This window comes from Neolamprologus multifasciatus, chromosome 9, assembly GCF_963576455.1.
Source record: "Neolamprologus multifasciatus chromosome 9, fNeoMul1.2, whole genome shotgun sequence".
In the NCBI taxonomy this organism is placed as follows: Eukaryota; Metazoa; Chordata; class Actinopteri; order Cichliformes; family Cichlidae; genus Neolamprologus; species Neolamprologus multifasciatus.
This window is the reverse complement of record NC_140447.1, coordinates 27,350,784-27,363,499: the sequence shown is the minus strand read 5'-3', so window position 1 is coordinate 27,363,499 and position 12,716 is coordinate 27,350,784. Positions and strand designations below refer to the sequence as shown.

At 41.7% G+C, this 12,716-nt stretch overlaps 1 protein-coding gene across 2 annotated transcripts in view; it reads right to left on the bottom strand.

Moving 5' to 3' along the window:
• Nucleotides 1-1,878: 1,878 nt before the first annotated feature.
• Nucleotides 1,879-12,716, bottom strand: part of LOC146511693 (cadherin-10-like) — a 76,583-nt gene continuing 65,745 nt past the window's right edge. For both annotated transcript variants that reach the window (XM_085171603.1, XM_085171602.1), the window contains exons 8-12: nt 9,313-9,449; nt 8,634-8,755; nt 6,349-6,466; nt 5,991-6,242; nt 1,879-3,778 (exon numbers count right to left, since the gene is read on the bottom strand). In XM_085171603.1, the coding sequence (XP_085027729.1) occupies nt 3,276-3,778; nt 5,991-6,242; nt 6,349-6,466; nt 8,634-8,755; nt 9,313-9,449 (1,132 nt within the window). In that variant the 3' untranslated portion in view covers nt 1,879-3,275. The remainder of the gene's footprint in view (nt 3,779-5,990; nt 6,243-6,348; nt 6,467-8,633; nt 8,756-9,312; nt 9,450-12,716) is intronic.

Here is a 12,716-nt window from a genome sequence, read left to right as displayed (position 1 = left end):
CCCATTAAATGCTTATCATAGCAACGTTACCACAGTCTGAAATGGCCACTTACACAACAGGAGCTCCAGCAACAAGCTAATAAACAAAACAAGGCGGCCAAGAAATAGAAAAGAGAACTCGTGTATATGATATAAAGAATTTTCCAACCACTGTGCAATCAGCTGGCTCGTGATAGAGGGGAAAAAGTAGCACTATGGCAATTATGCCATTGTGTTTTGTTATTACTGTTTCAAATGTCTGATAAATGTCAGCCTCTTCACTGGTTGGCCTTTTGCTAAAGTGAGGGCAGAGCTTGTTTTAGCTGGCCTTTTTTTTTCCTGTTGATATCATTGTGCCCTCCTGGTTTAGACATTTTTCTCTGTTTCACAGCTGTGTGTTTGTAGTTAGGCAGCTTTTAAAGTAATTTCCCAATTTTGTTGTGGTAGAGATCATTTTCACAAGTTTCCTCCTACTTTTGAAAAATTAAACCTTTGTGATCTTGCTGCAGGATAATGTTTTGACCTTCTCTCTGAGCCGAGGACACACCTCTGGGCTTAAGAACCTAATTCCACACCACGCAAAGGTCAGGTGCCCCTTGATAAGCATGTTTATGGAAAGGGCTGTTAGTCCCACAGGAAATCAGTTGGGTAAAGCCTGAACATTTGAACCAGCTTCATGTTCAGCACTACATACAGTACACGTAATGAAGGGCAAAGGAAGAGACTAAAATAATGGAAGGGTTTTTTTTAAAGGAAAATACTGGTGTTCTTTGCTTTTTGGCACATTTCTATTACTGTACTGCTATGTTACATTATTATACATTCTACAGTGCAGGACGGAGCCCTTCTCAGGACACGAAATCTTAGCTAAATAGTGTTTAAGGTAGGTAGTGTGACACATTTATCACTCTTTTGCAAAAGAGTGACCGCCCTATTTTTTTAAGGGCTCTGGACGTATGTTTCCCATTCATCTTCTTCAATGATCTTTCATAAAATTAATACACGATAAAAAAATTTAAGCCTTGAACCTAACCAGTCAGCCAGTAAAGTGTACCATGAACATAAAAACATTTGATTTGGAGAAAAAAAGAATTATAATAAATAAAAATGGGGGGAAAGATCACTACAAAAATTATCAAATTTAATTGTTTTTGTTAATACAGTGTTGTATAATAACATTTTTGAATATACTGGTTGCTTGTGTTTTGTGTGTGTACTAAAGTAAAGCCTAGTTATCGATGTTTCATCCTGACTGCCATCACCTCTTTACAATTGTTAGCAACACTTAACGGGAAAAAAGTTATTGTCTGGCTAAAATCAAAAGTGACATTTAAATAGTTACTAAAAGTCTCAGTAAAGAGTAGAGCTAGCAACTGTTTGTTAATAGAGCAAAAAATGCTATTAGCTAAACAGAATGGATGAACAGCTAGCTAAAATTATAAATACAGCAGTGCTGATTTTTTTTGTATGGTCTGTTAACAGTACAAAACAACTGATAGCACAACATAATAGAAATACAGAAAACAGTAGCTAGTTGAAATTATGGACAAAGCACAGTGGGCTTTTTTTGGTTGAAGTGTAGTTAGTAGCTATGTTGTCAGCTAGCACTATGAATTAGCATAGTAGCAAGGTGAAAGACTGGAAAACCATCAAGTGTTAGCTAACAGTACAAAGAAAGTTGTTAGCTTAAAGGATAGTTGGCTGAAATTAGGTATTAATATGATGCATTTTCGCTTAAGTACAGTTAACAGTTAAATTATTAGCTAACAACAGTTAGCAAAAAGACAGAAGACTGGGGATATGTCAAATGAAAAAGGATGAAAACCACTGATTTAGCCTTTTATTTTTCCTTAGTGAGAAGAGAATGAAGTCTGTGGAAGCATTTTGCTGTTTTCTTTGTGTGTCTGTGTTTATTTTGCAGGGTTTTTTTTTGCTCTTTTTCTTTAAATTTAAGGCAACTTTCTTGATTCGTTTCATGAGCTATGACGCTTTGCATGAAGATGTAAAGCTTCACATTAATGCAGACTTATTTCTTTAGGCTCCAGTCAATATGTCCCTATTGTTTTTGCTGCTTACATTGATTCAAGTGCTACCTTTCCTTTCACTCTATCTCTTGAACAGATAAAACGAGCCATTTAAGGGAAGAAAATAAAATTGCATAATGAATTTTAATGGTAACTGTTCACAAGATGTTTAACCTAATCTAATTTAATGCTGTAATTTCAGGCTCGGTGGCATCCTCTCAGCATCTTCCAACTCTGTGTTACTGAAGTGAAGTGAGCAAAAAGGTCCAACAAGACCAGTATTTTCCCCCTAACTGAGCCCGACACATGTTAGACTTGTGGATTTTCATTGCAGCATAGAAAATAACACTATTCTGTGCACTTCATATTTCACCCTGCACAGAGAAAAAAAAGACTGCTGACAACATTCAGCTCAATAAGGAAATATTTGGTATTTCAGCCCACCTCACAGCAAATGCTTTAAGCCGTGTGGTGATGAAAATCAAATACTGTAAAAATGATAAACCAGTGTGTTTGCAGGTGTTTGTAGTAGCAGTCCTTTACCACCGCTTTATATAAGCATTAAAGAACAACCACCACTTTTCAACACCTGCCACAACTAACTCAAAATTTGATGTTGTATATCTCCCCCACCTTGTGTGGAACCATATTTTTCATTTTCTTGTGGCTCAAACTCAAACTGTGGCTAAGTGTTTAAAGTGAGGCAGCCATTGCTGAAAGAGGGGATTGTTTGGAAGATAGAAATCCCTAGAAAAACAAAACAACTGTACAGCGTATTGTATCATATTACCGTACATACACAAGCTAAGATAGAACTCACAATATGCAGCATGTTTTTGTCCCAGAAACACTGAAAAATACATAGGCATATCTGTTGGTTTACAAAACTGCTTGTTGAAGTGTCCGTCACAGGCAGCTTTGGAGAAAAAAGAAACAAAGAAACAAAAAAATATCGGTATAGATATATTTGGGCCTCATGTACACCCCATATACACACACAAAAACCAAAAAGTCTTGACACAAAGTCTGTTTTAACTGTGCCCTCGCAAAAACGCAACTAACACTGACTGGACACACAAAGCCTACGTCTGGTCACCGGAGGGGACAACTGAACGGTGATCGAAGGCGGTGAAAGAGCACTCGGACAGACGGCGCTCGTTTCTCCGTCCTTTCGACATTTCACTCGCCACACGTGCACCAGAACCCTCCGGATGTTTTCAACATGTGTTTGGGATTTTTGTTTTTTCTCCTTGTCTGTGTGCCAGGTTCTCGTTAGGAATCCCTGTCGCTGTCGTCGCCCCCGTACAGGTCCGCTAGTTTCTTAAACCGGGGTCCCCACTCGCTCAGGTAGTTGTAGTCCTGGTCACTCTCAGTGGTCACTGACTCGAGCGAGCTGAGGGACTCCGCTACAGAGCCGTTCCCCTCGTATGCGTAGGTGGCCAGGGAATCGTAAGGCGGCGCCGTCGGGTCGCTGTCGTTGTCCTGGAGCCTCTGGTTGATGAAGTCTCTCACGTCCCCGTTATTGTCCCGAGTTGGGGGCAGCACAGGCCGTCGGATCGGAGGGTAGAAGGCCTCGGGGACGATGTCTCTCCTCTGTTTGCTCTCCTCGATGGCCTCCGGGTTGCGCAGTGTGCCGATATCAAAGGCCTGGGTGTCCTCCTCTCCGCCCCCTTCGTCATTGTAGCTGACGACGTTGTCCCTGACATCCTCTTTGGAGATGATCAGAGGCTCCTTCTTCCTCTGCCTCCTCAGGGCAGCAAACAGTACCACGATCACTGTGTGGAGAACAAAAACAAAGAGAACAAATATGAGAGTTTGGTGACTTTTGCTGTTGTTTCTGTGCTCTCTCTCCTTGTTCTGAAGGCCAGTGACTGTCCTGGGGGAATTGTTGATGTTGTGTGAGTGTGCACTGATGTTCAGGGACTTTGTCTGACTTTGTAGAGCAGGCACTGCTACCACAAGGATGCATTATGCATCTCTCGCTCCTCAGGGCCGCTGCTGCTTAAGAACATAAAGGAACCCCCTTTAAGAACATAGCAGAATACATTACGCGCTAAAAATGCAACCTCTGTACCATTAAGCATTATGACATTCAAGGGATGGTGTGAGGGTTACTTTTAATCTTTAAGTATTCAATTGGTGTTAAACAACTCAGGGTTGTTTAAGCGTTATTTTTGAAAGAAGTTCAAATTTCAGCAAGTTGAGACAGTCTAAAACTATATTCGTTATCATTTTATATATTTTATGTTTTCCTTGGATTTGTCTTACGTACTTGGTGACATACGCTCTAACCATAAGGTCTTAGAAAAGCTACTGTGACAACCCCTATATTTTTGTGACGATCTTCTTTTGAAACTGCAAATGAGCGTTTTCACTCTTGCTTTCTTGTTGTTTTAAAATTTATATCATGAGCAAGGATCAGACTGTGAGGCTGCACCCTTATTGGCTAACAACTTGTGACAGACAAGCCCATACCCTGTAAAATCCTCCTTTTTGAAACATGGAATGACCAAAGTTTAAAAAATGTAGTCGATGTTGTATTCGTGCAACCTGAAATGAGTGACTAGCTCATAAACTCATCAGTGAAGTGTTCACTGAGTTTGAGGCAGTGGGACAATTTTAATAGACTTCTCTAGGACTGGAAAGGGTTTTTTTTGGCAACCACAGGTAAAACTCGTTGGTGGCCATTTAAAAAGAATGCATGTTTAAAGCATGATGGCTTTGCTTTTTGGACCTGGAAGCTACATCCATCTTTTATACTGTCTATGGCTATATCAGACTACAATAAAGTTCTAGCTGTGCACAAAAACAGCAAAGCAATGCAGCCAAGAACAGCCAGACCTTCAATATTTCCTGTCTTTTTCATCTTGATTTCACTATCTGCAGGCTTTCATCCAGAAAGTTACAAACAGGTCAAAACATGTTGGTCAAGTAATAAAACTGTCCTTTATGTGTTGGAACTTCAATTCTTTGGTTTAAAATTAACCGGAATTCTGGCGATCTGCTAGATGTTGCAAGATGAAAGATACTCCAGGTTCCAATTCACAACAATAGCCTCAAGGTAAACATTACAATATTAGAAAGAAAACCCCAAAAGTTGGACAATGAAAAGATTTTGGCAAAGGTGGGGAGGATAAACTCCCTTCAACAGGAAGTGACCAGGTTGTAGAACCAAGAGGCCATAGCCATCTATTGTACCATGACTTGTTTGGGCTATAGGGTAAGTACAAATGTCCTGTTGTCTGCTGCTGCTACATCATCAGCTCTTTCTTCGACAACAGGCCCTTGACGGTGGACAGTTTGGTAGTCGTACACGAACAGCTACATTGTATCATCTGTACAAATCTAATGACAGCATCCACACACTTTTTATGCTGACGTGTCCTGACTCAGATGTTAATACTAACTCTGTTCACTGTGAAAACTGAAATGTATTTTTTCTTAAATGTATGCTAAGAAAGGATCCAAGTTTTTCTTTTTTTACTTTAAGTCATGTTATTTTATGAAACTCGATATTAATGCCCAGTAAAAAAATGAATTTCCAGTAAACCCGCGATATTGTATGAGAGGCATTAATACTATAGCTGAAGTTTTTATACTTACTGAGTTAAGACTGAGTTAAGACTGTGAAGTAAAGGTGCTTCAAGGTATGGCAGCAATAATTACTTGGCTTTTGAAACCTTCGCCAGGCTGTAGTTTTAAATAAAAATGCTCCTATCTCACCATCCTAATGCAATGAAGAAAAGCATCCTGTTCAAGTCAGTCGAGACGCTGTAGATCTTCGCTGCTTCGCGGTTAAAATCAAATTAAGGTGACAGCTGCGGTCACTGGCAGAATTATCCGCCCACAGGAAGTGATGAATCAAATTAAGCAGTGAAATACGAAACTGAATGTTTAACACCTCCTATGGATTGCTTTGCTGGAGAAGCTCTGTAGTGAAAAGCCCCAAAAAAATTTATGCAAGAAAGAACGTAAGGCTGTACTCACTGAGCAGGATGACGACGCAAAGCAAAATGGCCACCAGGGCGCCGGTGCTGAGCCCCGCCCTCGCTGTGAGCGCCTCTGCGTTGCACGCCTTCATGTTGCCCTTGCGGTCGCAGGTGCAGACTCTGATGGTCAGCGTGTTGGTGCTGCTTTGCATTGGGAACTCCCCATCAGAAATGACCACCGGCACATGGTGGACGCTCTTTTGCAGGGTGCTGTAGCTGTTTCTCCTTGTGAGGATTGACGCTGTGTTGTCTGATGAGGGAAAATCTGGTTATTTACTGTAAAACGTCAACCAATCAATCACACATGCAGCACATTAACAACAGGTAATGAATGTAGGGCACACGCAGTGTCTTACTTTTGTTGTCGTGGACAGAGAAGTTTGCCTTTCCAGCAGCTTCCTGAGCAAGATTGAAGAAGAACCGGTGTCCACCGAGCGGGGCATCAGGATCTGTGGCGCCCACGGTTTGTATCACCTGAAGTGAGAAGCACACAGGTGAGTGACGGGGCAACCCAACCCCAGCCGTGAACATTTAACCACAGCTAAACTGCTGTTTGTGCGGGTGCTAGTGTTTTAGCTAGCTAATGGGTTGGCAGAGCTATGAAGAGGAAGTGGAAGCTGAGCAAGAACACAGCTGTTAAATTTCAAACAAAGAATAAAACAACCAACAAATCTAATTCATACATGCTTTTGTGATGCTGTCTCGCTAGCTGTAATGCGTCTAATTAAAGATAACTCCACTGCATGCTCGTTAGCATCTGGTAGTTGCATGTTAACATCAGCTGCTGTGATGAATAACCGAGCTGTTTATTAAGATTAAAGGGATGGTTTGTTCTTCTGGGAATTCGTAAAGACAAATAGTTCTCATAGGGCGCGCAAACAAGGAATAAACCTCAAGAGGTTTTCTGATGGTAAACTTGTGCAAGGATATTATCAGCAAAGTGTCACATTGAATTAAGCTACCTAGCAGGATACAAAGTAGTTTAAAGCAGCCTCATCTGTATCTGATGTAACATGAAGGCACCAGGCTGATTCTGCATAAAGGATCATTTTGCTCCCTTAGAAACACAGTATGAGTTTAATATAATGATGCTGTATTTACTTAATGGGACAGTTCGCCTCAAATTCAAAAATAGGTGTTTATCCTCTGGCTTAGTGGTTTGTATTCAAGTAGATCATTTTACTGTAAATTGCTCAGTTTTGGAGAGATGAATTGTGAGGATCCCTGCCTTGTCCTACCCTAAGTAATAACTGTGTTCTTTCTAGTGAACGACACCTGAAAATATAATTACTATGCACAAGGAAGAGTGGCTCTACACTCATGAAGATATATTTTTTTAAAAGCTAAGCTAAGTACAGAGAATTAAGGGGGCAAGCAGCAGCCAAGTGCTGATTAACACGACCGTGATTACAGGAAATCCACAACAGAACAGATGGAAAAAACAAGAATCAAGTTGCTGCAATGACACAAAACCCTGATTGCAATGCTGTGGCTGGACCTTTGGAGAGTCGTGCATAAATGAACACCTGCAAACCCCATAACAACTGTATGGGGGGGTGACGGCTCCTTTGATTGGCAGGTGTCTCAACAGTCAGCTGTAGCCAGACAGAAGCTTCTAGGCTTCTTCATATTCTTTCGGCTGCTCCCTTTAGGGGTTGTCAAGGCGACTCATCTACCTCCATCTCACTCTGTCCTTAGCATACACAGCAGCACAGTTTCCCCGGGCACCCTGCTTGTCAACAGCACCGGTGGCAGTCGTCGTTAAGCCAGGTGTCGGCCAATCATGTGAAAATCTTATTGATGATCCACATTTGATTTGGCAAAGATTTTACACCAGATTCCCCTCCTGATGCAACCCTCCCCATTTATCTGGGTTTAGGACTGGCACTAGGAGACGTGCTGCGACAAGAAATGTAACAGCCACATCACTCATGCTTAAAAGAAACTATGAAGCACACAAAAAAAACCCGAAACTGACATCCTGTGATTACACACATTACAAAATCGGTTGTTTTTTTCATATGCTGGCTCTAATTTGACATTGAGGAGCCCTGATGTAGAAGGACAAATCGCACAATACTACAAGGCCAGAGGAAAAACATCTACATTATCACAGGCTAACGCTGTGAATAGACTTTTTATCTGTAAAGACTACAAAGAAGTCTTGCAAACTGCAGCTTGGACCACATTTTGTTAGTAAAACGGCGTTATTCGGACTTTACTAGTGATCCTAACACTGAAGAACAACAATCCACATTTATCTCTGAGGTATCACAGACTTGGGTTTTTCCACCCAAGAAGAGCTGCAAATCCAAACCCAGCTGTGGGAGTCTTACATTAAAAGGTCTACAATGCAGCTCTGTCTTTTCAGAACCTCTAGACATCTCTTTTCACTGTGGATCTGTTCTCGACTTCTTTCATCTATTTTGAGGAAGAAAACTGCTCTTTATCAACCTGAGATGTGAAAGTCTGGTCCCCAGAAGCGGTCCCACTATCTAGTAGCTTAAAACACACGTGACAGATTTATAAATTCTCTCTGAGGCCCGCTAATTACATGCTGTGCTGGGAGCGGGTGCATAATCCTAAACGGGGAAGTCGAGATGAAACCATGACTACGGCTTTGTGTTGGGTAATAACCAACCTGATTAGCCTTAGCGTTCTCACACACAAACGTCTCATAATTGGTGGCGAATGTTGGAGCGTTGTCGTTGACGTCCAGGACTCTGACGTATACAGGTACCCGGCTGATCTGTCGCGGGTTGGCTGGGAAACACAAAGGTGGACACGGTGAATTTACATGAGTAATTATTACATTTCATTAACAGCAGATCTGCTTTAGTTTCCAAGCAAACTCATTATCAGTATTGTGCATATAAATAAATAATAGCTGGTTAAAAACACAAATCAGATGCTCTAAGTTTTGCTGATTTCTTTGTTTCCACAGTTATATTTATGCGCAGACTCTGCACAAAGTTCTAGTTTTCACTGACAAAATAAAGGAAAGTATAATAAGGTAAAATAAGGTCTTTGGATGTGGAAATTATTAGGATCTTTTTTTTTTTAAGACAACTGGCAAAGATGAAGGGAAATTGCAGTTTGCGGCAGCACTGAACTAACAATGCTGATTTTTATATTTAAAATTAGTGGGAAAACAGATAAATGGGCACCCATGCTATTTTTAGAGAATGTAAACTATGGGCTGGGGAAACAAACAGCAGCTACCAGCCAATACTTGGGTCCCAAAAATCCAATTTGGCTGACAGAATTGGAGGAAGTACGTGAACCGAAATGTCTCTTTCTGGTCCGGCTGCTGCACTTACTGAACTCGGTGGCGATGACGGTGATGTTGTGCCAAGCGTTTTCCTCTCTGTCCAGCTCCCTGAGGATGAACACTGACCCGTTGCCTGCATGGATGTTGAACACTCTGTCCATGTCTGTGCGCCGATCAATAGTGTACCTGCACAAAACACACAGACAACGATTGGCGTGTAAACTTGTGCACTCATGCTGAGTGGAAATGTGTTGTTTTCCCAGAGCGACAGACACAGGGTACAGTCACATTGACAGAGCGTCTCAGGTGTGTCTTGGTCGAATTGACATTCTGTGTGGTGGACACAGTGAAGAAGAAAAGTCTACTTTGCTAAGGAACACAATTATCTTTATATATATATATATATATATATTTTATATGCACAAATAAGAAAAATATGAGTTAATTTGAATTTACAAAGCTTTTCTCTATTCATTTGTATGGTATCTGGGAAAAAAAGCATCAAAAAGCAAGACTCATATTGATTTAATTTTGGCTGCTCTCTGGATCACTTCCAGGACTGCATCTACTTTTAAAACCACTTCCTGAAAGACTTGACCATCTGCAAATCAGGCTAAATGTCCTCCACTGTATCAGGACAGTGAGTCTTTTACTTTAATTTTCTTTTTGTGGAAGAGGATAAAGTTGTAGTGATCAAAATCTGGGAAATGCCAAGTGAAGACTGTGTTGGTGAGGCCAAAGAAAATGGGCGCACACACAGTAGCACAGCATAAGCTACATTTAGATTCTTCTCCTACAGACACACCGGGGCCAGAGTAGCATAGTTAGTCTGACCCTGGAGAACAAATCCGTGGCATAGAAACGAGGGACGGTCATGACTCTTGAATATTTTAATAGCACTTAAGTCATTAAAAAGAAAAAAATACAGCATGTCTGTTTTTGCCATAAAATATACACCACCCGGCTAAAAAAGATTCACCAGTTGGTGACGGTGTAAGTAATAGCTTTCTATTGAAGTCAGCTGAATATACTGAATGACCATGTTTTGCTATCAATAGATGTTTTTTTTCTTTCCCGATGGCACCGGGACATTCCGAGATGACAATGCCAGGAATCACTGGGTTCAAACTGTGAAAGAGCAGTGCAGTCATTTCCAGCACAATCTTTGGACTGTGCTACAGTACGCGGGGAGATCTTGGCCAAAAATTATTAGAAATCTGACTGGAAATAAATGTTGTGACATTGCATAAGCTTATTGAAACAATGCCACGGTGAACGGTGCCATCATCAAAGCTAAAGGCGGCAGTGTTGCCAACTCCTCACTAAGGAAAATCGCTATTGGTTGTCCTAAAAGTCGCTAGAAGTCGCTAAATGACGTCATCACCTAATTTGCATAATTGGTCATGCTAATGTAATTGTAACCTACGCTGCTGGAGAGAGAAATAGCATAGTGGACGTGACATAAAGTGAGCAAAAAACGTCCTAAATGCAGTTAGAATTTATTTAGAACTACAAATTAAATTTCTTTTAGCAATTATTGTGTTTTTTAATGTCACAATTCCAACCCTGCTCCTTAATCCGGGCTTGGACCGGCAAAAGTGACCCGAAATAGGCACTCTGGTGGAGTTACTTTGTGTGTGTGTGTTTATAAGTAGTTTTAAACCTGATCCACAAAACAGCATAAGAGTAAAAGAAGAACTGACTGCGTTACAGCACCCTGCTTGTTGAGAGTAAAAGCGATATGCGCTTTCACGTCTTTTTTTAGCGACTTTTTTTCCCCAAAAAAGGTCGCTAGGGGGTCTGAAAACTCGCTAAATATAGCGACAAAGTCGCTAAGTTGGCAACACTGAAAGGCGGTCCCTAAACTTTTTAGAGTGTATTTTTTTTTTTTTTTTTACTTTTTTAAGGGGAGGGATCTCCGTTAGCCTGGATCGCCCCATGCATGGGGCTGCACGGCGCTAACGTGTTAACTAGCTAACGGCGCTAATGCCTGGACGCCATGCAGCCCCACGCAGGGGGCAATCCAGGCTAACCCGCTAACAGAGATTTGCAGCGTTAATGCGGTTATGGAGTTGGAGTATGGAGTCGGAAGGTCGCCGGTTCGATCCCTGGGCTCTCTGTCCTGGTCGTTGTGTCCTTGGGCAAGACACTTTACCCTACCGCCTACTGGTGTTGGCCAGAGCAGTGTTGCCAACTTAGCGACTTTGTCGCTATATTTAGCGAGTTTTCAGACCCCTTTAGCGACTCTTTTTCTAAAAAGCGACTAGCGACAAATCTGGCGACTTTTTCTGGTGTTATTGGAGACTTATTTATGACGACTTTTTGACGTGAAAACGCGTATCGCTCTTACTCTCAACAAGCAGCGGTGCTGCCGTGGGCGCCTCACCCGTGCCAAAGCGCTCACGGGCAGAGGATAGTCCTCCCCCAGCTGCTATGAGGGCAGGTGATCTTCACAGAGTTCTAAACAAACTCTAAATGCATTTAGGACGTTTTTCGCTCACTTTATGTCTCTTCCACGACGTTATTTCTCTCTCCAACAACGTAGGTTACAATTACATTAGCATGACAAATTATGCAAATTAGGTAATGACGTCATTTGGCGACTTCTAGCGACTTTTAGGACAACCAATAGCGATTTTCCTTACTAAGGAGTTGGCAACACTGGGCCAGAGGGGCCGATGGCGCGATATGGCAGCCTCGCTTCTGTCAGTCTGCCCCAGGGCAGCTGTGGCTACAACCATAGCTTGCCTCCACCAGTGTGTGAATGTGAGAGTGAATGAATAGTGGCATTGTAAAGCGCTTTGGGTGCCTTGAAAAGCGCTATATAAATCCAATCCATTATTATTATTATTAACGAGATTAACGCTGACAGCACCAATGTGAAATAAGCTACTTCCAGCAGAAAATGGTAGTGGGCAACTTTAAGGTAATGGGGCCAGTAAAGTAAAAGAGTAGCAAGCAGCCATCCAAAAATACTCTTTCTGAAAACTCTGAAAAAAATAAACAACAACAAGCGTTTTGCACTGGCAGGTGATCTTCAGACAATGAATGTGTCTAATCCAATAGTATTTCTGCACAAAATGTTAATCACTATTAAAAGCCTGTAAATGTCAGAGGCAACATATAGCTGCTGGTCCTTCTCCTGGTGAGATGAACCATCTTTGTTGGATCCGTTTGGCACACATGTTTGCCGACTCTGGTATCACAAACATGCACGTGCAAGAAGTCACAAAGGGAGTGACCTACAAATGGTAGTCGCACTAGGAGCAGCCCAGACGTGCACAAAAAGGAAACTTGAAGGGAAGGTGGCCCACATTTACATCGGGTATGTTTTTATTGTTATTAGGCCTAGAGCTGTCTGACTACACCTTGAAACATCTGCTGCAACTAAAACACCACAGAGGAGCAAGCAGTGGGTGTAATTGAGCTGTATTCACAGTGGGAGACGTGGAG